This window comes from Triplophysa rosa, linkage group LG22 (genome assembly GCF_024868665.1).
Source record: "Triplophysa rosa linkage group LG22, Trosa_1v2, whole genome shotgun sequence".
In the NCBI taxonomy this organism is placed as follows: Eukaryota; Metazoa; Chordata; class Actinopteri; order Cypriniformes; family Nemacheilidae; genus Triplophysa; species Triplophysa rosa.
In genome coordinates this window covers 15,919,842-15,946,908 of record NC_079911.1, presented here as the reverse complement: position 1 = coordinate 15,946,908, position 27,067 = coordinate 15,919,842, and the positions used below count along the sequence as shown (strand labels likewise).

The window sequence follows — 27,067 nt, the reverse complement described above, 5'->3', positions numbered from 1 at the left end:
TTGTTTCTCATTGAATATCCTGTTTCAAATATATCAGATTACTGAAGTCATTTCATGTTGATTAGTACACAAAATACACAATATAATTATCAGACACTACATTGAAAAGCTCTGGAAATAATAGAAGATGTTCTATTGTCCCGTACTGCAGCAGAAGGGTGTGACTCAGTCATCCGGAGAGGGATGAGTCTGTTATTGTGGGCTGTGTATCGTGAGTGTGTAAATGTGGGTTGTGTGTGGATGTTGCTTTCAAAAGCCATGCTTGCCTTCTCCGAGCATCTAATTTTAAGTTCAGTAAATGTATGTGTATTCAGCCCAAGGGCTTATTACGAAATATTTTTAGTCATCAACGATGGCCAGCACTTTGAACGTCCATAAGACACAAACTGGTCTAACTATGATCACATGCATATATGGAACCAAGCACACATGTGTAATGGCAGATGGACGTGACACGGCGAGTGTGTATGCATAGAGAGTGTGAATGAATCAGACGCACGGAGAAGAGTCAGGCAGGCTGACAGGAGGTCCGAAAGTCTTGAGTGGTCTTTAAATGCCACTATACACAGCTACAACACAGACCAGCTGGTTTTGTTTCTCTACTGAGTATTGAGGTGTCATATTATATTCATATTGACAATAACCATGAAATTGTGATTATTCATCATGTGTCTATACATATGATAATATCATAAATAATTCAGCACCAGTATCCAACATAGGAGGCAGAGTTAAATGTTAAACCCATTTAACATTTTGTCTTAAATTGGTTATAATTTCTCTCTTTCTAAGCTTGTTATTTGAGGGGAAAATAAGATGAAAAATTAAATGAGTTTGATTAATAGCAACATTACTTATGTTTTCCAAATTTATAGATGATACAGCAATTATGTTATTATTTGTGAATTCTTTTGCCCATGATAATCTAATAGCGAAAATGGGATTACTACTGAGTATGTTGGTTATGAAAGAAATTGCAACTGCAATTATACCAAATGCATTATACCAAACACTTGTTTTAAATCAGGGAAATGCAAAATATATCCTATTAGGAGCCCATTGTAAGCCCAAATAAGTATTTATTATTATTACTATTAAAACTGGGAACAACTAGTAATGAATTGGGGTCAGATGGGACAAGTATGTGAACTAACCAGTACAAATGCAAAAATAACATCTAGTACTCAATAATAAATCTATTGGAGGATGCAACGTTGCATGCTTGTGTGTGTGTGTGTGTGTGTGTGGGGGGGGGGGCAGATTCAAGGCAGATGTTCTATAGGGCATCAAATGTGTCTAATTTTACTCGTCCATAACGGTTGGTTCATAACCATCAGATGCATTCTGGGGGGGAAATCTGTATTTATTGACTTAATGACATAGATTATGATCTTTTACCTCTCCACAGGCCTTGACAGATGCTTTAATGGATTTTATCTTTTCAACAGGAAAAAAAAGCATTGCATCTGTTGCATTCAGATCGTAATGTGTATATTATTACTTAATTCTACATACTATTATGAAATAAATAGTATGCTTGCTATAAACATTCCTTGCGGCTGTGTGCAAAAAATGTGTACACATTTCATGTATATGAATAGATGCTGCTTTTGTAGATACAACCAGTTTTATGTTGCACGTTAAAAACTCATTTGACCTTCAACTGTGTATTTTAATCTAACGGTGTTCTGAAATTAATCTTGTGTGATTTGGAGGGAGGAGAGTTTTAAAAACTCCTCTGTGATACATATGATACCGCCAGCATTGTGTTCTCCGTTTCAGAGCGCAGCTGTGTTGCAGTTTCTAGTATCTCCCAAGAGATGATGCTTTTGTTGCTCTTCGTCACCAAATTTCCTGTTTTACACATGTGACCTTCAATGCATTAGAGAAAATGGAGTTTCCTGAAATGAATACCTACCACAACCTGTTTGAAATCTCATGGCGACGATCGGGTAATAACATTCAATCTGTGTTCGTTTTTATGAAAATTGAGGTTAATTACGTCAAATATACTCATGGCACTTTTATGGCTGTCTGTTTGTCTACATCCTTCATTTTTTTGATAGAGATCAAATAATGTCTAGTTTTTCTTACTTTTTCTACATTAGGTGACGAATCTGCCACTTTGGGCTGTGGGCCACAATCAGACCCGGAGACAGAATTCGAATCACATGGGTCTCCCTCTCATCAGACCAGCCCGGTATGTTCTATTCTGCCCGACTACTGTGCTCTAACATTGTTAGTAAGATACAGGATATCCCTGAAGCTAAACAATATTAAACCTAATCAACATTGTTTGTTAACAGAGTGAGCCAGACATTCTTCCCGATTATATAACACCCCACGCCCAACAGACATAAACAATACAATGTGAGACCTCTGGCAACATTCGAACCCCTAAATAAGGGCCCGGTTTAATCTCTTAACATTTGCTTTTGATAAAGAGAGTTTGTTCAAATGATTCCAGTAAACCTACTGAAATGCTATTTTGAGAGTTATGGGCATAACTCGGGCATCAAAATTATTTCCCAACTTCCCAGTGGGAAATGCGACATCATGTGCAATTTTTACCTCGTAAACTTATATTTACGATAATTCCAAGAGCACGTGAATGCAGCATTAATGCATGTGGACTGTATGCCAAAAGCCACGCCTCCTTATGTCAATGACCTGTATCATGTTCTTTTTTCACAGGTGAAACAAGGCACATTACAATAAAATGAACAAAACTTACGGTTATTTAAAAACAATTAGCAGTTTTGTAAGCTCATTGTTTATGCACAGAGTTCCGCAAATATAAATTGACAGACTGAATGTGATGAGTGAATCAATATTTTATTGTCCTAAAATAGGCTATATTAATATTTACAGCACATTTTTTATTGTTCGCTATTTGCATTTGAAGAAACTTTCATCTGATACACCAAAAATGTATTATAAAATATATCCTTGCTTTAATAATGTGATTGCTCTTAGGTGAACCAACAATACAATGTGATATTTTGTGATAGGACCTATTTCCAGACATGAAGCCAATATGCCATACTGTTGTCAGGTTGACCCTGTTGAAAGTGCATGATAGGATTCTCATTATGCTAATGCAAATTGAGGCTCTGTGAGGTATCTTGTTATTTTTGTGACTTCCAGGCATTGTTACAAACGTCAATGGAAAATGTTTTCGAGGTTTTCTGTTATGGTCACACCAACCTCTACAGCTGCCCAGGCTAATGTGGGATTTTTCCACAAATGAGGCAGGTTTAAGTGGTATTAGAGAGGGCCGTCCAGATGATGTCACAGCCGATTAAAAAGCCACACGGAGTAACATCTGATTGGCCGGTACTGTCACCTGAACCATACAGCTGTGTTATGTCATATACTTATCATGCATGCCAAAGGTAAAGGACCATTGTGAAGGTGTGATGTTTTTTTTTTTTTTTTTATTTAGCCTAGTTGTGCAAGCACTGTCAAGCTTGTAGAGATGCTGCAGTTTTTGCCAGAGGGGAACTGGTTTCCCTGGTTGGGCCTGGGTTCTCCCGTGTTTTTTTTCTCCCATGTAAATTGTGTTCTGTGTGCGTGTGGAGTTGTGTATTATGGTGTGTATGAACCTGTGTGCGTGTCTGTATTCTGTGTTTTTTTTCCACTTTTTTTACTTGTAAAACTTTAATGTTTTGCTTATAGTCCATATGTTTCATGTACAGCTGCTTTGTAACAATGAAAATGGTCAAAAGCACCATAAAGATAAAGTTGACTTGACTTAACTTAACTTGAAAGGGTCAAATGACTTGAATCTTTTAAAGCCAAGAAAAAAAACTTTTTTTGGGACGGCTGTGAGGAATACAGGTCTATATAATTTAAAATGCAGTACATATTACTTCTCAACTCAAGCAGACACTACAAGGATAACGTTTATTAAATATATCAACACTTGTTTTACTATGTCTGATTACAAAACACCTTCAAATGTTTTAACCGTTTAAGATTTCATTGGAAATGATAAAGTCAGCCATAAAATACAGACACGAAATGGGTGTATCCAACTATTTCTCAATACAGTGGTTCCCAACACTGTTTCTGGAAGGCCATCAACACATTTTGGATGTCTTCCTTATCTGACACACCCAGTTGGGGTCTTTGAGTTCTCCACTAATGAGCTTATAACTGAGAGTAAAAAAATGCCAGGCGGTACCAATTTCTGTAAACAGAAGCCAACAATATTTGTCAAAATCATTATTACATTACTAAGGTAGAGGGAAAACGTTTTTAACAGTCAATGGCTTAGGTAACAGAAGAGTATTAAAATTGACCACAATTGTGTTGGCATATATAGAAAAAAATATATAAAAAAGTATTCATGCATAATAACTGACAATGTATTGCGTAGATCATACTGAAGACACTTACTACACATTTTACAATCATGCTGACCATCTCTCATGTTGAATGACATTGGATGTGTATGGTAAGATGAAGCATACACTCCACCCTTTATAATACAGTGTATTTATCGCTGTTGTTGTGTTGAGGTATTGCTACTGTCATTATAGACACACCCCTCCTGGTATGCACTAATCTTGTGGCTGGGTACTCTTTAAACAGGCTTTACAATAACATCCATGTTTTATAGCTTAAAATGAATCCAGTCATGTTCGAAACTGTGAGATCACCACCTTTTAGTAAACCAAGTAGAAAAACTCCCTTGTCCCATTGACTTTTTAAAGAGAACTGAAACAACTGAAGTCACTAACCCAACATTTTAAGACAAAACTAATTCATAAAGATAATCAGTTTAAGTTTCATTACAAGTGTTTGTGTGTGAACATTATTTTTAATGTATGCTGACGAACAGTTGTGTTGAGATATAATAAAGGTACATATAAAAATAATAGTTCAGGCAAAAATGAACTTTTTCATCATGTACACGTCCTCATTCATTCCAAAGCCATTACATTATTTCTTTAGTGTATCATAAGGACTTTTTGAACTTTTTTCCATGAAGTGAAAGTGAATTTGGACAGATTTTAAGTAAACAAAAGAATAACATGTAGGCCGATTCCTCACACAGTGGATTTATGACTCTAAATATGGCATGCAAATGGGCTATATTTTTTATACTTTTATGTTGCTTTTAAGTCATATTTAGAGATTGACACCATCCATCCACCCACCCACATTTACTTTTATTGGATGGAAAAAAGAACTTGGAGATTCCACTAAGCATTTCCCTTTGTCCTCTACAGAAGAAAAATCTAGATTTAAATCAAGAGCGAGTAAATAATGACAGAATGTTATTTTTTGAAAGAACTGCTCCTTTTAGAAGGATTATGAATAGCCAGTTTCAAGACTGAGACTGAAACAGTGGAAATGTTTAGGGAGTACACCAGAAAGGTTTTCTCGAAGTTGGAAAGAAAAACAGAGAATGGTGGCTGCCATGGCGATTTTGGGCAATAGGCACACACAGTAAAGCTTGTGGTACAGTATAGAGTTCTGTGCTTCAACTGACCATTCAGACATTTCAGGAAACACACAACCCAAACTGGGACAGTGAAGAGCTTCATGGAAATGTTCAGACATGTGATATCAGCGGCATAAACAGGTTTATGTTTAGATAGTGTGTAATGGGAAACTAACCACAGTTTTATAGCTCCTGCTCTCACACACACCTTTAAATACATAAATTTGGCTAAATAAGTTCCTTACTATTTGCTGTAAATCCCTGAAGCAAAGACCGTTAGATGATTATCGTATTTTCACCACCATAAACACAAAGTGAAAGATCAATGTTCAAGGAAGTCTAAAAGCCAACTAATATGTCAATGATCAACCAGAAACAGGATTTTTTCCCTTTCCAGCTGAGACTTTTAATTTGCTTTATAGTTATTTCATTTGTTCCTATATTAAAGAAAAACACAAATGAGATGTCTTTATCACCCCAGTTGTTTCTCATAGATGGAAATGAGTTTAAATGGAAAACAAAAGTTTTTTTTTCCCAGAGGAAAAGACCATACTTGTCTCTTCCCAATAGCCTCAATGTCTCAGACGCACCAGGAAATCAATCAAAAGTTGGAGACCAATTCAATCTTATCGTCTCACTTTTCTGGTTTTATTTTTCCCATTAGAGGAGGAACATCTGAGAGAAAGCTAATATTTACACAAACAAAAATGGGAACTCTAATAAATATTTCTCACATTCTGAGATGGCATTCTCTTTGTGTGAAGAATGGATCATATAGTGTCATTCCAACTTTACGGTTTCTCAACGCTCTCTCAGAATGTAACAAGTTTATTGCAATTGTACAAAACAACAAACACAGGAAGGATCAGGCGGTCTGCCCATAATTTACTCCGACTGTTTTTTATTGTGAAGTTTGCACATACTGTACAGTTAACTAAACAGTAGTTTGTGTTGTTCTCCTTAAATCTACATTACAAGTCATTGTTTATCAAAGTCAACCACGTAAAACCCCCATGCCTGAGCTAAACTGCCATTCACTGTCTGCTTATTCTAGAAGTAATCTCCGTTTAGCTCTGTCTATACGTCCCTATGCCAGACATACAACAGAGAATGACTTCTCCTGTGCCAGGTAATTGATTTCCCTCCGTGTGTATTTGTAAGTGCGTCAAATCTACTCTGTGTTCCTGAACTCTCGTCTGAGTTTGTACTCATTGGCTTCAATGTAAACACGCTATTAGACAGATTAAAGTTCACAATCAAACAAAGGAAGTAGTTACATGTTTGTCTGAACGTCAACACGGTCACAAACAGACACAGATAAAGATCACCGCCACCCCACTACACACACGCATACACACTGGTTGTTTCAAACCCCATTCCTATTTTTTCACAAATGGTTCTGCATTTGTGGCTGTAGAGGAAAGAATGAAACGGCACACAGGAGAACAAAAGTGTTTTTGGAAGCAGCGCAGAAGCATCACATCAGTGACAGATTAAGTAGTTAATCCTCAGCCACTATACAGGGTTCTGTGGGTCTGACACCCCATGTCGGAATGAATTCCTTTAAGCACCACACAAAACAATAGACACAGAGTCAACAACACAGATATAGACTTCATGTTCCCAAGGCAGGGCCACACGCAAACACACCGAGATGCACACATGCCTGTCACATGAACTCCTTGATCCATTTTGTTGAGTAAAAGCTATTAAAGTGTATGTGATGAAGAAAGAAATGATGAGTGTAGACCTATTTCTGACCTAGTTAATAACAAAACTGACTAAATATATCCCATAAGTATAAATACAGTCACATAAACTGTATTTGTATACATACACATTCATAAATCTAGAACTAGCTTTGTTATAATACAATCTCTCAAATCTCATTTGTTACATATTTAATACCAAGATACAGCACAGTAAAATGGGATGACAACATAAGTAAAAAAACAAGCAAACAAACCCTTTAAGGTGATACAAGACCTCAAGTCCTCATGAACCTGTTATTTTGTAATGTCTGTCTGACTGTACATTATCCTTTACGTAGGTTACACTTTACCTACATTTTATAACAAATACCACAGCTTGTTCTATATAAACCAACATTCACCTAACCAATGATATGACACCTATGGGTTTACGTGTTGTTATGGTGCCACAGATACCACAGTTAAGCTTGTATTCATTTAGATGCTTAATACCAAAACACTTGCACAAAACAAACATTATGCTGCTCATAAAATGTCCACAGGATTTGTGAACTTTATATAGTTGAAAAGTGATTTGGCATAAAGTTCCCAAATCAACATCACTAATTCGTTTATAATAAAACTTATCTTGTCGCTCATAGATTTGTGGTATCTCTCTCTCTCTCTCTCTCTCTCTCTCTCTCTCTCTCTCTCTCTCTCTCTCTCCGCCTCTTCCCTTTAACTGCTGGGGGGTGTATTCATCCGCACACACACATACCGATCGACATCGCGCAGTTTTTATCTGCCTCACCAGCTCCGGTTCTCCCCGTCCAGCCTTTCTCCGTCAAGTGCCGCCATTTTTTTCTGAGGCAGGATGACAGCAGAGAGGCAGCGCGGACGAAGACGGATATAAGACTGAAAACCCATCGAATTAACTCAGTTTTTCGACCAGACGTGGTCTATTTTTTCATAGCGGGCTCTCGAAGAACTCGTTTTTTTTACGTAGTTGCGTAGAACGTACGCGTTTTGAGAAACGAACCGAGCGCTGAATTGTAGTATTATTTTGTTTCCCTATGGCGTAGGCACATTTTTACCCAGTATATCCTTTTTATTTCAGGATGGGAGGGGGTCCTCCTACGTAAACGCAAAATCCAGAAATTATTCTTTCTCTCGTTGTTAACTTTACACCATGACAAAGCGAGGAGTCGAAAGCGTATTTGAAGAAAAAACGACTCCTGCCTGCGCTTAACTAGCTCGTCCAGAAACCTATAGGAATAACGTTAACCAGACCAGGTCAACCTGCTTCACCACGGCTTTTAAAACTTTATTAACATGAATAAAGGAAGGACAACTTTCACATCTAAGGCGAAGATCCGAAAGAACACATTTCAAAGATGACGGCCAATATTCCAGCTGAAATGGTAAGAATGTATTCATACGAAATTTGTATGTCTGCTGTTGTAACCCTAACGACATATTTATAACCTTATTTATATTTATAAACATATGTATGTCCTTTGAGATTGAGCATTGCGATTGAAAACAGTCAAGTTGTGGTGATTGATATGACAAAAGGTCGATTCTCTTGGTTGTTTTCGCAAATAAATAACACCAATCTATAGATGTACCTATATGCTGGTTGTACCACCTCTTTTTCCACCATAACTCCAGCACCAATAGCTTTAGTGTAATGATATAATACCTGATAGCTTACACAATGCTGTACTTTTAGGTAATAAGGAAGTGCCACAACAATTATCAGACCAAACCTTCAACATTAAGTCATACTATAAAGTATCCATTTAATTTAATCCCTTCTGCATGCTTACAGAATGACATTTAAAGTTTTGTACTATGATGTAATACTAGAACAGATTGAGTTTTTGTTTTAAAACCCGTGGGTGGTGGTAATACATTTCGCCAGTATCCAGAAGGTCGGTGGTTTGGGGTCATGCCCAAATTATTTAACGCTGTTATGACCCTCATCAGCATTACACTAATGTTTCTTCTGTCTCACGTTGAAGCGATCATGGACATCTTTGTATTGGCAGTGAACTGTAACGCAATGTTCTGTGTTAGATGAGCACACTTTGAATATGCCAAACAGCTGGTCAGCCTGTCAAACTGAAGAGACACTCTCTGACATCGCAGAGATTCAATTTAATGTTATACGATTGGCCTTTACAGTGCACATTCATTTGTCTGTCTGGTACGTCCATTACGGAAGGCTGGAGTCTGACGCTGAAGTGCTGAAATGTTCATCTGGACTTCCTTGTACTGTAACTGTAGATATTAAAAGGCAAACTCGGTCTATTGTTTATTAACTTTGAGCCCAGAAATGTGATCTGACCCAGATGATGACAACGCATCTATTGACGTTGTAGAGAAAGAACGGCTTTTTCGCACACTGTGATTGAGAAAATAAGAACATTAAAACATGGGTAAGAAGAACGCATTGTTATAGGCCGATTTTAAGTTTTGGATTATCTATGATAGTGCAAGTTTTTTTTTAGGGTTATTTTTTGAAAACTTTATAGCATCTTTCCATTCAAACCGTGCGATGCATTTGTTCTATGCAAAGATGAAATAAAAAGAGATTATGTATAAAACATATTATACGTTGGGTTTAAGTCTCAGAAAAGCACGCTCAGTTTTAGAATCAAATGCCATAAAACTTTGTATTGTGTGGTCTCCAGCTGAAGGGTGTTAAGTTGGGGGCTGGGTTGCCAAACAATAGGACTATTTGTGTATGAGTATGTGTGTGTGTACACATCTTGTGGGTGGGCATTTTGGTGAATGGGCTTTCTTTTGGACAGAGCTCCCACGTTTTCAAAGAAACAAGCAATGTTGTGGAAGTCTTTCGCCCATAGGTGCAACATCAGATATTCACTCATAAAATAACCTGCTTTGATCAATTGTGAGAGACACAGAGTTGTAAAGAGGAACTTGATAGTCTGTGACAGGGCTGTGTCATTTTTTACTGTTTCATGTTGCATCACGCTCTCTATGTATAAGAGTTACTATAAAAATCTGTCGTGGGGGATGGCAACTTCATATCCCCACACACGAGGAGAGACCTCCCTGTGGCTATTGTTTATACACTTGAGAAGCATTGCTCACACTTTCAAGAACTTTTATTGTTATACAAAAAGAGTTTAGGCTGTGTGTTACTCAGTTTTAACTTCAAGGTGCAATGACACATTTAATGTCTTAAATGTGGTGGTGTTTATTTGAATTTTTGTTGTTATCGTGAACATTAAAGCATATTTTAAGAGTTAAACATTGTGTCAATAAAACACAAATGTAAGATAGAACACAATTTATATCCTGCGGCTGGATTGAGCGATTTGTGATATTGTACGAAATTGTATCAGAGGTGGAGCATGTTATTATATTTTGATAAAAAATTACAAAGATAAACATTTCTATCTTTGGAATAGCCTTATTGTGCTTGTGCACTGATGACTTAAGTTATAAGGCCAGGGATGTGTGTTTAGAAAGTAAACAAGTGTGTGTTTTTCAGTTTCTATTTAATTGTGACTAATGTTGGAGAGAATGTATTGTCTTATGTTAAAAGTTATTTCACTTTAATGGCACAGAAGATGTATTATTCATTGCCATTAAAGTGAACTCACTGAACCCAAAAATGATAAAAACGCTAATTTTAGAAGAACATTTTAAACTTTTGCATCTGAACTCTTCACACACACACACACACACACACACACACACATATATATATATATATATATATATATATATATATTACACATATACATATACAGAAGACGGCCCAGGTCAAGTCAGATATGCCATCAAGAGTTTTGCACAAATTGTATAACCAAGCACAAACCAGATCTCAACAGGGAAAACTGAAAGCAGACTGATCAGTATCTTCGAGGGTGTATCGGGTCATTATAACATCTGTTACATGACAGACAGACCCTCCTCCGACCCCAAACAACCTACCTTCTATAAACATACACTGCCTGACCATATAGGCCAAAAAAGACAGAATGATTAAAAAATAGATAAATATATAGATGCAGGTAAATTGTGATTTAAAAATATAATCTATAAAAAAGTGAGTGAAATCTTAATTTGAAAATGGATGAAAATGTGACTGAATCCTGAAAATGCAAAAGCCCAAGTGTGCATTATGGGTCAGTAAGGGTTAAAGGCTAAAGTGAAAGAGTGAAAGAAAAAGAGGGGTGAGGGGAGGAAGTAGCTCAGACTCACTCAATAAAGGAGCCTTTCAGTCGAGTAAAGAACAATTTACAATAGCTCTGTGAGAGATGTGCTCACACACACACATACACACTGTCATGGAAAGTTAGAGTGAGTCTACGTCAGTTCGTGTAAATAGTGCTCAGTGTCTTATTAGAATTTGTTTTAACGCCGCGGTCATATTTCATATTCATTGCTGGATTTGAATGAACATATCTTTATTTACATGTTTCCAAAGATGGTTGTCCAACATTTGTATGAGATGGGCAGAGACTGACAGTAAAGGGTTGTTCCACTGTGAACTCTGGCTCTCGCTGGACGTTATGACATACTGTAATTGTGCAAGCGTTCTTTGTAGTTTAGTATCGTCACAGATTCAGATCTCAGCCCAAAGTCCCTCAGCATGCCTCTCTCGCACCTTCTAGCCAAATGTTTTTTTTTCTTCAGTTGAAAGATATGACCTAATGTCTTAAATGGAGGTAGCAGGTAGGGCTAGGGCTGAGAGATATAAAAGAAAATGTGCTGAATTTGGATTTGGGTCTAGTTATTAACGTATTTGTTTTTAAATGGCTTAAAGATGTTTTCCCTAAAGGGGTCATATGGCGCGGATACGTGTTTTTCTGTGTCTTTGGTGTGTTATACGTTGCCCATGCATGTTTTAGACACGTAAAATTGCAAAAATAAAAATGTCGGAACAGAAGATGCATTCTATCTAAAAGCGAATGCTCACCCAGACCTGCCTGAAACGCCTTGTGTAACCACACTAGGGCTGAACGATTAATCGAAATCGAATCGCAATCGCGATGTGAGACGTTGCGATTTGCTAATCGCAAGAGGCTGCGATCGCATAGGAAACGCGTCTGTTCCAAGCCCGCTTTGAGTGGCATTCTTGCTAACCAACTGAGTGAGCGCACCTCCGTTGCGCCTAATCAGCACTGCCCTAGCCAACTGCGTAAACGTCCGACATTAAAAAAACAAACAAACAGAAGGCAGGAGATAGAGAGAGTGTGTGTTATTATGGCATCTGCAGAGTCAGATCGATCATATTAGGCAAATAAATACTAAAGAACCGTCCAATTCAGAAGACCGCTCACACATACAGCCTGTGTCATACTCGCGCGACTCTTCCCCGCGTTGCGTGTCTCGCGGACGAGCCGTTTAAATTTGATGCGCACACACAGCCTGTTTCGTAATGACGTTTATAGTACTTGAGTCCGGCTCCACACGGGCATCTGGCAATATGGACGAGGCTTGACGCACGCGCGCACCCTGTGTCAACTCACGCCTATCTCTGCATTTCAAACAAATGTAAATTCTATCTAACTGTTTTGCTAATTTCACTTGGGTGAAATTAAACATTCAGCACATTTTCTACTTGTTTTAAAAAATCCCACATACTTAAAAAATTATAAATCAGCCTATGTAGCCTATTAACTATTTTAATAATTCACTAACACAATAGAAAATGTTATGGATTTAAGGGTTGCAATGGAAGTTGTATTTGTTTTAATGGAAACTATAATAGTGTACACTGGTATTTGGATTCTATTGGTTTGATGTAATCTGGAAGTTGGGAACCAATTGAACAACAGTAAGCCCTATTTGAATAATGCCCAAAACACACTACAAAAATGAATTTTGTAATGGTTTTAATGGAAACAATTAGAATTTCTGTAATGTTTTTTTTGTTGTTTTCTTTCAGCAGGGTAACTATACCCATACTGTGCTCTACACAACAATATTGAGCTGAAGCTTGAATTAGAAAAGTTAAAATTGCAAATCAAATCGCAATCGCAATGTCTGTCAAAAATATCGAAATGAGATATTTTCCCCAAATCGCACAGCCCTACACCACCCCCCCACAAATCTACGTCAGATCGTGGAACAATTGACTAAGACCGCACAAATGTATACGCAAGTAAGGTGGGCGTACCTGTCAGTACAATTGCTTTGGAACCTGATGTTCCAAATATGGTAAGAGGCATTACATTCCATCACACGCTTGCAGTATTTGACCAATCACTATGCACTGGTTAACTGGCCAATCATAGCACACCTCGCTTTTCAGAGCGATGAGCTTTGTAAAAAATCTGTGCGTTTCAGAGAGGCGGGGCAAAGAGGAGATACAAACATGCACGGTATGTGGAAAATACAGCGTTTTTGAACCTTAAATTGTGTATACACATTGCCTTACATCTAAAACAAACGATAATATTCGTTTTAGCCGTGTCATATGACCCCTTTAAAGGGGTCATTTTCTCAAAAATTTGTTTGATAGTTTTGTGTTCATACAATGGAAGTCAAAGGGGTCCGATGTTGTTTGGTTACCAACATTCTCCAAAATATCATCTTTTGGGTTCTGCAGAAGAAAGAATGTAATACAGGTTTGGAATGACATGAGGGTGAGTAAATGATGAAAAAAAGATTTGGGGACTATCCCTTTGAGAAAAACCTGTTACATTTAATAGAAATCAAATCTGGACTCATCGGTAGAAAGACTAAAAACAAATTTCACAGTTTATTAACAGCTACTTTCAGTCATGAAGTGCGATGAGCTTTAGCCTGGGGTGCTGTAGCAATTTCGTTTGAAAAAATGTGCACGATATCACTAAAAAGAGAGAGGGGTGTTTTTTTGTTTTATAATACGTAGTTGAAGTATCAAAAGGACATTTTTATCATAAGGGCATTTAAATGATGAGAAGGGAAGTGACTGGGTCCCTTCCCCCTCGCTGTCTCTCTCTTTCTGCAGATGTCTGCCCTTTTTTCAGCAGTAGGCACGTGGGTAGGGCCTGCAGGACAGGACGCTGACTGCCTTCATCTGGCTAAAGGAGATGAGATATTATTCTCTCTCTGTCTTTTCCTCTCTTTTATCTTGTGTCCTTTTCTATCCTCATATTTTCCCCGTTGCTCAGGCACTAATATCTGTATGCAGGGTTCAACATTGAAGGGATAGTTCATGCAAAAATGTTTTTTCATCATTTACTTACCATCATGTCATTCCAAACCTTTATCATGTTAATTCTTTTGCAGAAAACAAAAGACAGTTTGAAGAACGTTGATACAACGTTGGATCCCATTGACAGTGTATTTACACAAAACAACTGAGACATTTTCTTGGAATATCTTCTATTTTGTTCCACAGAAGAATGAGTCTTATACATTGAACGACACGAGGGTATAGGTGATGAATTCACAGATTATGATTTTTTTTAGGGGGTAAACTTACCCTTTAACACCCACAAACGCAGATAAACAATTGGCTTTGGCTACTCGCCAGTTGGCTGGTCACTTATTAAATAAAGAGACCTTCAATTTACCATCAAACAGTAAGTTTATCTAGTCTAGATCATATTTGTTTTTCTCCAGAACTGCACGTTTATGTAAAATATCTCTTACGTTAGGCTGCCAGAATGAAAATATGAGAAACTAAATCCTGAAAAAAATTACAAATAATAAGTTCTCGGCTCATCTTTAATGGTAGCGGGTGGATGCATAGGGCATAGTCAACAGAAAAGTAAATATTTATCTCTTCTCGCCAAGTGGAAAATCTCTTCTCTTTTGTAGAATGTGCCTTTAAACAAGGATATTATAACAATGTGACCTTCAAGATATGTCTCATTGACCTTAAAGCACATTGAGGGAATCTAACTTCAAATGTCAGTGGTTCAAGGCTTTGTTTCTTCAGCACCATTGAGCTCACCGTGCTGTGTGTAGTTGAACGCGAAAGCGTGAACATTTTTACAGGGACGAATGATTTACAGCCTCAGCATTTATTATCACCAGTGTAAAGTGATGACCACTTATGTGACTGTGATTGGAATTTTATCAAACAGGACTGTATTGATTTCAGTGATATTACCGCCCAAGCCCTCGATTTCTCTTCCGGTGAGATGTAAGGCCGGGGTGGATGAGCGCCTGTGTGAGTGATTGTTCTTCAAACCGCTGATGGGTCATCTGGGCAGACTGAGACCACAGCTGCTAGTTTGCTGTGGCCGTGATTAAGTACGGAAGCTAATGCTAGCTTTTAATGGCTGTGGTGCGATTCGCTCAAGTGAGTCGGGAGGAGACCGAGAGCGAGATAATGGGACGCTGTAAACGTCTTGAGGAAATGACAGCAAAACGATCGCTTTTTAGGAAGCTATTGAGACCAGTCCATCATGGAAAAATGCATCGAGGGAGCGCGTTTTACCCTTTGGATGATTGACAGTAGAAAGCAAAGCATTCATTCTTGTCAATTCAGATACGTTGCATGTAGGAACATCATGTTCAATAAGGCAGAAAAAATAAAGCCAGAACAATTTTTACTTTCTTAAGAAATGTTGTTACTTGATTAACTAACCGTTCTCTCTTTCAACCACCTGTCATCTATTTGTCTGTCTGTCTGTCTGTCTGTCTCTCTGTTTCTCTGTCTGTCTGTCTGTCTGTCTGTCTGTCTGTCTGTCTCTCTATCTATCTGTCTCTCTATCTATCTGTCTGTCTGTCTCTCTGTCTGTCTGTCTGTCTCTCTGTCTGTCTGTCTCTCTATCTGTCTGTCTGTCTCTCTATCTGTCTGTCTGTCTGTCTCTCTATCTGTCTGTCTGTCTCTCTATCTGTCTGTCTGTCTGTCTCTCTATCTGTCTGTCTGTCTCTCGATCTGTCTCTCTCTCTACCTATCTATCTGTCTCTCTCTCTACCTATCTGTCTGTCTCTCTCTCTACCTATCTGTCTGTCTCTCTCTCTACCTATCTGTCTGTCTCTCTCTCTACCTATCTGTCTGTCTCTCTATCTATCTGTCTGTCTATCTCTCTGTCTGTCTCTCTATCTGTCTCTCTGTCTGTCTGTCTGTCTGTATATGTCTGTCTAAAACTTTTCACTATCGTTCTCTCTGTTTCTCACATTCAAGCGGGTTATGAGACCCAGCTGAGAGAAAAATCAATCACTTTATGCCCAAGCTATTGCACATCCACTCATGCAGAGAACATCCAGCCTCTTTTTGTTGGGTGTACATGCCATGTTTGCCCGTGTGTGTGTGAGTCAATTCTCAAATTCCTGCATAATTTTCCCCCTAGTTCTTGAAGATGGACAGAGACCTTACAATTTCTCTCCAGTCTCCTCTCTCACTTTAATTTCCCACGTCTAAATGTGTCATCTAATTTTCAGATCTCATTTCATTTAACGCTGTTATCTCTTTCTCCTTTGCAGGGCTCTTCGTAATGACAATTTAAGAGTCTGATACACATCTGAAAGATATTGCATATTAATGAATGGTTCAGGTCTCTAGAAGCAGATCTTTTTATGTCAAGAAAAGAAGCTTTTATATAAAACAGCAAGGAATCATTTTGCGCGCTGACATCCATTTATCTGCAGAATGAGCTCGGTATTGAGCTCAAGAGTGCCAGCGGTCATCATGTTTTCCGCCTTAGTTGAAGTGAGCCATTTATCCTTTCATTACTGATTGTTATTTTATCTAATTTACATTATTTGTATCGCTACTGTTTGCAAGATAGTGACAACCAAACTACGCATGCTACAATTTCTTCAGGATGAAAGATGTCAAGGTGACCTATGTGGAACATCTATGCAAATCCCCCACGCAAACAATGGGTGGTTTACCTTGCTCAGCGGTTTTGGCTTTCTCACTGGAGAAAGAATCTGATCTTTTTCACAAAGTAGACCAACCTGTTCTGGCTCCTGTTGAGAAATCGAAAAAACTGGATTGTACACGCTGTACTTTAACTGACAGAACATACTATGGTCATTTCTGCTACGTTACTTCCAGTAGAATAAAATAGTTCACAAAACAAAATTCTCATTAGTTACACCCAAATATTTGCATGCTTCTGGTGTGGGCAACATATGTTTACCGATCAACTATTGGCTGTTGTTTGTGAAACAGGATTTTCAAGGAACTAAATGTAGGACAGAGCAGTATCTATAGGGAATTTAATGAAGTGTTTCATATCAGAATGGGAAAGTGCGATGGGTGTGTTCTCTGTGTGACAGGTGGCTGCAGGGTAAGGCTTGAAAAAACAAAAGGGCGATGTCAACCTAAAAGGAAAGTTGTTTAAAAGCGGGACAAGTTGTAACATTTTGATTTCTAGTCAAACATCATTTGCATGGATGAAGCACTTACAACAAGACCTAGAAAGTACTTTAAATGACGATAAGATGCCAGGTATCTGTAGAATACCCCTACATTTTAAACCAGCGGGAAAAAACACAATTTTCCATACTCCGTAAAGTTTCCCGAAAAAGCTCAAACTTCACACTGTCTCACATATGCGGGAGAAACACCTCGGCTGATGTAGACGGAGATGAGCGGGTGTGATCACAGCCTTTAGAATCACTCCCGAAGACACAGACAGAGATGATATGGTTTGAACTGACGCTATGCTGTCAGGAAAAAGATGGATGACATCTTCTTGAGTTCGCACACAGACGCAGGCTCTGGATCCAGTGAGCTGTGAATGCATGAGTTTTGTATTTGACTTAAAAGAACAGTTCACCCAAAAATGAAAATTCTGTCTTCATTTACTCACCATGGAGTTGTTCCAAATCTGTGTAAATTTTTTTGTTTTGATGAACACAGAGAAAGATATTTGGAAGAATGCTTGAAACCAAATAGTTCTTGGCCACCTTTGACTACCATAGTAGGAATTACAATGGTAGTCAAAAGTGCCCCAGAGATGTTTGCTTTCCCACATTCTTAAAAATATCATCTTTTGTGTTCAACAGAACAAAGAAATTTGCAAAGCATTTTGTAAATGCTTTCCCTCATGTCAAACCTGTGACTTTCCTTGTGCAGAACGCAAAAGAAGATATTTTGAAGAATGTTGGTGTCCAACCAACATTGGTCCCCATTGACTTCCATTGGGGACACAAAACCACTGAGACATTTCTCAAAATATCTTCTTTTGTGTTCCACAGAAGAGAGATGATCATACAAGTTTTGACATGGGGGTGAATAAAAGATGAAATCAGTGCTTTTGGAGATTGTCATGACGGCATATGGCCACGTTGAATACGTCCCAGACAACATTGGGGGAGTGCCTACTTACGTAATGCATAATCATTGCAGCCAAACAAGGTTTTTTAAGCTTTGCCAGCTAGGTACAGATTTAAAAAGCAAAACATGATGACACAATGAAGTAAAATGATAAATGTGGTCATGAAATCCAAGACCCTTCAATCTATGAAATGTGATCGTAAGTGAGACACAGGCGAATAGCAGGTGCAGACGAAAATCTCTCTTGGCTGACCATTTGCGATCGGATCACCCGAGACAGATTAATACCAGGTGTTAAACTGGGCACATACTCAGCAGAACATGCTTGTTGCCGTATATACAGAGGACACATGTAGAAGCTCTGAGGCAATTTATATGAACGCTAATGGATCGGGTATAATATACGGTTGTGTTGTGTTAATCCCTAATGGCTGTTTCTGTGAACCAGGCGTGATGCAGGTGACTTGTTTTGTTTCGCAGCGTAACGTCATCGGCTTACACAAGCACAGCCGATCCCGCCGTAGACCTCTCTAATTTCCTCTCTCCCCAAAACGGACAAATCCCCGCTGGAGGCGTTGTTTCTGATATTGTTCTCATTGATGTACAGTTGCGTAAGTGCTGCATGTGTCTGGCTGTTCTCTATTGTATAAATGTAATTCCCAGAGCAGTCTGCAAGAGCTCTGTTTTGAGATGGGCAAAGCCGGTCGACTGTCGCATCCATCGTGGTCAGCGTTTGTTGTGGCTGCTTTTAGTTCAGAACTGTCAGACGCCCTCATTCCTCTCTCTCCCTCTCTCGCTTACCATGTCTCTTGGCACAGAATAGTCTGGCTAAACTTGTGAACAACCCCCCCAAAAATCTGTAGCGGGTCTCGCCCTGTTTTTAACTACAGTTACAGCTAACCAAAAGTTTGTTTTCGACTATAGAAAGATTACCCAGGGTGTTGGAAATGCATGCAATTTTATTTATATTTAATTCACTAGTTAATAAATAGTACTAAATTATTTAATATTTATCTATTTATTAGGGGGAGAGAGTAATTGCAAAATGAGTTAAATATATAAACTATAATTTAATTTAGTTTAGTTTAACTAAATAGTGGGGCTTTTAGTGCATTATATTGAAGTAAGACTTGTGTTTATCGCTGATGTGCATGCTGTCTATGCAATAGTCAACATATTTTCCATAGGGATTCCATCCATTGCTGTTATGTAGCTTCACGTGTCAGTTGTGCCCATAGGAGTGTGTGTTTGTTTGTGCAGAAGAGCGCTGGGGGCAGATTACATCAAAGATTCCCTCTGTAGGGTTAGTTGCATGGAGCCCGTACGTCCTGCAATGGGATTGTTTGGCATGTTTTATTATAATGTGGGTCAGACTATGGAAACATTTAAAGAATATTTATAAATGCAATGCCAAATTTATGATGGATAAGTAATATGATGGATTTGAGAGTAAAACAAAATGTTCAGTTTGAAAAAATGTGGGCTTACAGTACAAAAACTAATTTGCATTATGAATTTGGTTGAATAGGTGGTTAAAGGAATAGTTCACCCAAAAATGAAAGTTCTGTCATCATTTACTCACCCTCAAGTTGTTCCAAATCTGTTTAAATTGTTTTGTTCTGATTAACACAAAGATATTTAGAAGAATGCTTGTAACCAAACAGTTCTTGGCCACCATTCACTACCATAGTAGGAAAGATTGCTTTATAAATGTGTTGTGTTCTGTTGAACACAAAAGAAGATATTTTGAAGAATGTAGGAAAGCAAACAGTTCTGGGGAACTTTTAACTACCATTGTCATTTTTACTACTATGGTAGTGAATGGTGGCCAAACCTTTATTTTGGGGTGAACTGTCCCTATAAGGGTGGTTAAGAAATTAGAGGAATTAGTGAAATTATCTGAACAGGAAAGTTTTTACGTTTCAAATGTTAATTGATAAATTTGTTTAGGAAAAGTCATGATGCTTTGTTTCTATTCTGTTTGTTTAGTTTTTCACCCAAATGTTTAAAAAAAATTGGAGATTGATCATCATTCAATGCATGGTAGTTTTAGTTAGCAAAATACCACAATATATCACAGTTTTGAAATTTATATCACCGTTATGAACGTTTTTTAAAATAATACACTAAACATAAACAATCAGAATATTATCATATTGTGCCCCAGATATTGATATAATATCATAAAGTCTAATCTCTGCTGAATCTCACACCTACCGATAGATCATGCAGAGTAAAACCTGAGAAAGTAAAGTAAATGGAATATTTCATATTGACTTTAAGATTGTTTGGCAAAGCAACTGCCACGTGCACAGAGAGGCAACCACCTGCTCAAGGGCCAGAATAGCGTGAACGTCACCACAGCTTATGAAAACGTTCCCCAGTGGTTCTTTACTGCCGATGGATTGCTGGGCGCGCAGCAGGTCGCATTACATCATGGCGAGATTTCGCCTGCTCACCAGGGAGACGACTTCAACTGTCTGGAGCGTGATAGATGAAAAATGTTAAAGAAAACAATCCCACATATTTCTGTGATTAGAACAACCTTTTCTCCTTCCTGTGGATGTCTGGAAATACGGTATAAATCAATGTCCGTCGGTTTCATGGGTACGGCTCATTGGCATTCACCAGGTGAAGAGAAAACTTCTGTCTTCTGTCATCATTAGAAGAAAGATGTGGAAAAGATGGAGTGACACTGTGAAAGATGAGATACAGAGAAAGAGTGAGAGAGAGAGATGAAGAAGGTGTCTGCCTGCAGGTGATTCAGGTCAGTGCTCTGGCAGAGAAACCGCTGCCACGGTTACAATCTCTATGGAAACGAGGAGGTGTGCCATTGCGTTAGACCGCCGTACTGATGTTTTTGATCAGACAGTTTTTCTGGGAGATGCCAGCTCTCTGTGTGAGCTGCGAAACACAACGGTATGTGTCTAAGATTTCTAGTTTGGCAAAATAGTTACTTTGGTTGACCAATATGGTTTAGCACTTTAGTCAACATTAAGCACTTTTTACAGCTGATTTTAGCTAATACTACAAAACAGAAAATACGGTTAGGGATGCCCTAAACCAGTGGTCACCAACCCTGTTCCTGGAGATCGACCGTCCTGCAGACTGCAGCTCCAACCCTGCTTCAGCACACCTGTCTGTAATTATCCAGCAAACCTGAACACCTTGATTAGATAGTTCAGGTGTGTTTGATTGGGGTTGGAGCTGAAATCTTCAGGACGGTGGATCTCCAGGAGCAGGGTTGGTGACCACTGCCCTAAACAGTCTGCTGCAGATTGGTATAATCACATTCTGACTCGATCGGTACTCACTAAATTTGGCTGATCTAACAAACCGAAATGTTTATTTTTGTATTTTTTTGGACAATTTTGCACCTTATGGGTTTCAGTTTTGTTCAGTTTGACATTGTCTTGTTTTATTAAGTGTTTTGGATAAGTCGTTTTCAAAGGCGTATAAAATTTCTTATTGTAGAAAGAATATTTCTTGTGTTTATTTGCTTCCTATTAAAAAAATATATACTTAAGTTATAAATAATAATTACTGTCATTACTATATCAAGGCAGCAAAAAAGAAAAAAGGTTTAGCGAGATTACCTATCGTTTATATAAAGCTTGCAGGACCAAGGTCGATATCGACAAGATGACATGAAATCGGAAGTCATATCGGCTGCAAAAATCCCGAGCATCCCTAATGATTAGGGCTGTGTATTGGCAAGTGCCTCCCGATACGATACATATCAGGATAGATGGGTCACGATACAATATATTGCTATGTATTTCGATACAATACACATTTGCGATATATTGCAATTAGGGGTGAAACGGTTCAAATTACTCACGGTTCGGTCTGTGTCACGGTTTTAGAGTCACGGTTTCGGTTCGGTTCGATTTGTGCTATGTTCAGGGAAAAGGGACTACAGACAAATAAAAATAAGAACAAATAATCAAGCTACAAGTAACAGCACCAATAAAACAACAGAGCAAAGCAGAAAATTAAATAAGATACTGTATATATACCTTTTAAGGTAGAAATGGATTAAAGTAATCAAATAAAACATAACATTGCATATGTACAAATGAAATAAAGATGAATCATAATTGAAGTTACAGAAGCTATTGAGTCACAAGCAGTGAGTGATTTCCTTGACTTTTAACAGACAGCAGGAATATGCTGCTGTCGCTTTTAGAGGAATGAAACACATCCAGAACACTGATACTGTACACATGCATTGTTTTTCGTCCGTTTCGTCCGTTCACTTAGGACATAACCTATTATGTTTGTTAAGATACTCGACAAGATAGGCGTGTTGACCTACTTCGTGTGTGAATTTGTCCGTTTAAGCGCTTCAAAGACAACTCAATATTTGCGCCATGTCTGAGACTTTCCTTATGCGCGCTTCGGATCTTCTCACAGTGCGCAAGTGAGTTTTCTTCTGCATCATCTTGCACTTAAATGTTTAAATTGGCAAGGCTTGAATGAGTTTAGTTTAAACAGCAACACGTGCTGTTCAGGTCTCACCTGCACTCGCGCGCTCACAACACCGGGTGATGAAAGCATAAATGACTGGTCATATTACAGCATACGTCAATTGAAATTTGTCTACGTTATTTGATTTGTTTTAGGTATTAAATGTGTATCCATCGACAAACATACATTAGCTGAACTTTGTCAGTCTGTTATATGCATTATCATTTTTAACGAACCACATTATAAATGCGTCGTCAGATTTAAGATGAACCGCGGTCCAAGCGCGTTGGACCGTGTGCTGAACCGTTGGTGGAGAACCGTGCGGTTCAATTATTTACCGAGAACCGTTACACTCCTAATTGCAATACTTTAAATAGAAAATGTAAAAAGTAGAGCTAGAAATACAACATGCTGTGCACCACCTGGGATTTTCTGTGAGGATAAGTGTAAAAACATCCCTTACCTCTGCAGAGTGGCCATGATGTGCGACGCATGGACCTTTAGATCAGAGGTTTGGGTTCTCAAACTGTGGATTGCGCCCCTCAAGTGGGTAGCACAGAGGAATAAGGTGGCTCACGCAAGTCACTTGGCTGTTGTGGTGCATTACAGTTAAAACACTGAACATGGGCAGTTTAAAACCTCTGGTTCATCCGTGCTGTAAATGCGCTGGTGTCACATCCGTGAAAGCACAATAAATGTCATTGTTACTTTTCTTAATAAACTTTCTGTCTAATGCCCTGCAGTAGCCAAGTGACTTGTGTCATGACTTGCGAAGCCTACAAACAGCATTATTTTATATAACTCATTACTCCATGACTTATTTTGAAAACCAAAGCACACCCACACATCAGCTCTGAGAGCTCCAAGCGTTCTTATATTTTTCGCCATGCTTGCGTCCATTTACTTTTGGCCGTATGTATATGACATGATTAAAAAAAAAAAATTATTGATAGTAGAGGTATCACTATCGATACACTATCGGAAAAAAAAATAAAATATTTTTTTTGCACAGCCCTACTAATGATGGATGATAAATTAAACGGTTGGAAGTAAAATTAAATAAGATCAAATAATGCCATTGCCAACACATTATCAGAGCACAAAATGTGTCGCAGGCCAGCAGAAATGCTTCTAGGAGGATATGAATGCTAATTTAAGGAAGCAGGTCTTTAATTCAGATGCACCTTGCGCTAATTCTGTTTCCTGTTTTCTGTGCAGAATGACTTCTGGTCTCTTAGAAGCTGTGGATATGAGAAGTGAATAGAAAATATGTGTGCTGAATGTGTACAGAAATATTTTGATAATGTGATTTTCTGGTATTTCCTCCCTTTGTGGTGCCTTGAAAAGTAGTGATAACCACATACTAATCTGAACAATTGTGAATGTGGCTAATTTAGATTTGCATGCGAGTATATCCATTATATGTTTTTTAAAGAAGCTTACACGTGTGTCAATATGTGTGTTTTGATCTCTCAGGATGAGATCTTTGAACAGGCTTGCTCCTGGCTCTAATCTGATTCTATAAAGGGCTTTAGTAGGATGCTTGTTTCCATCTGCTGGTCTACGCTCTGTTACATCACTGCAGCTGGCTGTGTGTTTGTGTTGGGGGGGTTGTTAATGTCTGATACACCAGAGAATCGCATAGTAACACACGTGCATTGGACATGCATTGCCCAGAGCATCTCTCCCTTCCCTCCCTCCAACACACTCTCTCTCTCTCTGCTCTTTTTAAACGAAAAGCACTTTGTCATCTGAAAGAATATGATAATGGACGTTTTTAAAATTATATTGCTGGAGTAGTCTTACAAACAGCATTATTGTGCCGATGGATCAATTGTAGTTCACAATCATCAAAGACTTGCACTGAATTAAAGACACAATCGAGGATGTATGAAAGATTCATGATAAAATCTTGCTGTTGGATGTAACTATATCCGTTTAATGGACTCATCCTTTAACTGCAAATAAAACAAAGTGTCTCTTATGCACTCTGACTGCACGTCAATGCATATATTCATATTTATTCGTTAGACACATAGTCTGTTTGTAAAACACATGCACACATATGATGTAGCCTAGAAACCCTGTTTTAGAAACAAGGGTCTCTGTATAAGGACTTGATCTTTTGCAACTTTATACTCATTCTCAAAGCTACTTTATGCATTGATTTGTCAGATTAACTGATAAGTAGTTATGAATGGCAGTTTTCTGCAAGTATATTTTGCTGCAAATCTGTCGTATGATAAATGTAATAAAAAATTGACCCGTATCGGGATGCGTATCGTATCGTGTTGGCGATACACAGCCCTAGTTTCAAGTAGATCTAGTTCCTGATCGTTTGTGCAGACGTACTTCACGTTTTCTGCAGCTTTGTGGGAAAACATGGTTAAAATGTGAAAAACTGAATTGAGAGTAGTCCAATCGTATTGGTAGCTGAAAGCATGATCATATTAGCCTACATTTTTTATCATTTAAATGCAAGTCCAGGAGCTTTTGTGAATGACAGCCGTCTGAATTCTCTGGAAATCTGCTGAACTTCTGTGGAGCTCTGTGGTTGCAGATTCCATGTCGGCCTGCCAATAGCCAAATATGTGGCTTTGTTTTAGTAACTTTGCATTCATTGTGGCTTCATTGTGGTATGAAACTCAAAATTGGTTGAAAATGTTAACTGTAAGGGAAGTGTATAGGGTGGCTTCTGACAAATTTTCTAACAATCTTTTGTTGTTTGTGTTACAGATCAACTTGAAGCTCATCTTGGTGAGTGGAAAAACAAAAGAGTTCCTGTTCTCACCGAACGACTCCGCGGCAGACATCGCCAAGCACGTGTATGATGACTGGCCAATGGGTGCGTGCTGATTAACGTTTTACAACACGCATGAGGATGGTTGTGAAGTCTGTATGGAATGTCCCTCCTTTAATGTAGACTGAAACCGATTTTAGCTTTTTGTCTAATGTTGTTTAAAGGTGGGCTTCGTTTACAACCTTTTCTGTTATCAGACAAATCAGTCCTTCTGACTGGGTGGTAATCCTGAACAAAGCTGATGCCAATGACATCACTGAGGGGAAAAATACTGTCTGCGTTTATTATCTGAACCTGTAGATGACACACACACACACACACACACACGTGTCTGGTTTATTATCTCCGTGGGGACAGTCCATAGGCGTAATGTTTTTTATACTGTACAAACTGTATATTTTATCCCCTACCCCTAAACCTAAAGATCATAGAAAACTTTTGCATTTTTAGATTTAAAAAAGATTGTTCTGTACAATTTATAAGCTTTTTTCCCCCACGGTGACACGAGTCCCCATGTGTTGGTGTGCATTCAGGTTTAGGTCCCCACCGGGATATACAAACATGAACACGCACGCACGCACACACACGCACGCGCACGCACGCACGCACACACACACACACGTCAATCAAATCAATGTTTAGGAAGCCAATTTTCATGCAAAATATTGGAACATAGTGTCAGTAAAAACATTAATTTCAGAATTATAATTGACAATTTGAGTACTGTATCCAAATATTTACCATTTACGGTGACAAATTACCTATTTTTTTGGCTATAACTACTTTGATGCTCCTAATCTCCTAGAATTAGAGACTTTTGCCTGGATTTCACGGACAGGGTCACATTAATTCTCCCTATAAAAAATGAACAGGTTGAATTGGGTCTGTCACGAAATCCAAATTTCGCTTCACTGTTATCGCGATCAAAAGAATTCACAATATTATGGTATTATAACGATATCTATTTTAATGTTTTTTTTTAAATAAACAAATAATGCTATCTGTCAAATTTATTTTTTCTTTTGTGTTTTCTTCTTGTTTTAATTAAGAAATCGCATTAAAAATTCGAGTTTAGAGAATTAGAGATAAGGGATTAGAGAGAGAGAGTTTGTAACCATTGTTGCTCTTAAGTCAAAACGTAAACGGGTTTTGAATTATTTACAATATTATCATTTTTATAGAATTATAGTATTAATAATCATTAATAATCATACTGGTATATTGTGACACCCCAATTGATTCAAATAATATTTCTTACAGATAAACATTGTTTTTGGTACTAAAAACTTAAGTTCATTGTAGTAAGTGAATAGTTTTGAAAAACATTCAAGAGATTTAAATTGTGATTTAAATTATGATTCAAGAGATTTAAATATATGATTGTTATATTATTAGTTACTCAATACCGTCAGGAAGAAAACTTGTGGCTCCATTTCTAAAAA

The 27,067-nt window shown here is 38.1% G+C and overlaps 1 protein-coding gene across 1 annotated transcript in view; it reads left to right on the top strand.

Moving 5' to 3' along the window:
- The first annotated feature begins 7,907 nt into the window (after positions 1 to 7,907).
- The window catches only part of ubl3a (ubiquitin-like 3a), a 40,057-nt gene continuing 20,897 nt past the window's right edge, over positions 7,908 to 27,067 (top strand). Inside the window, exons 1-2 of the mRNA XM_057320570.1 lie at positions 7,908 to 8,564; positions 25,562 to 25,670. Coding sequence (XP_057176553.1) covers positions 8,538 to 8,564; positions 25,562 to 25,670 — 136 coding nt within the window. The 5' untranslated portion in view covers positions 7,908 to 8,537. The remainder of the gene's footprint in view (positions 8,565 to 25,561; positions 25,671 to 27,067) is intronic.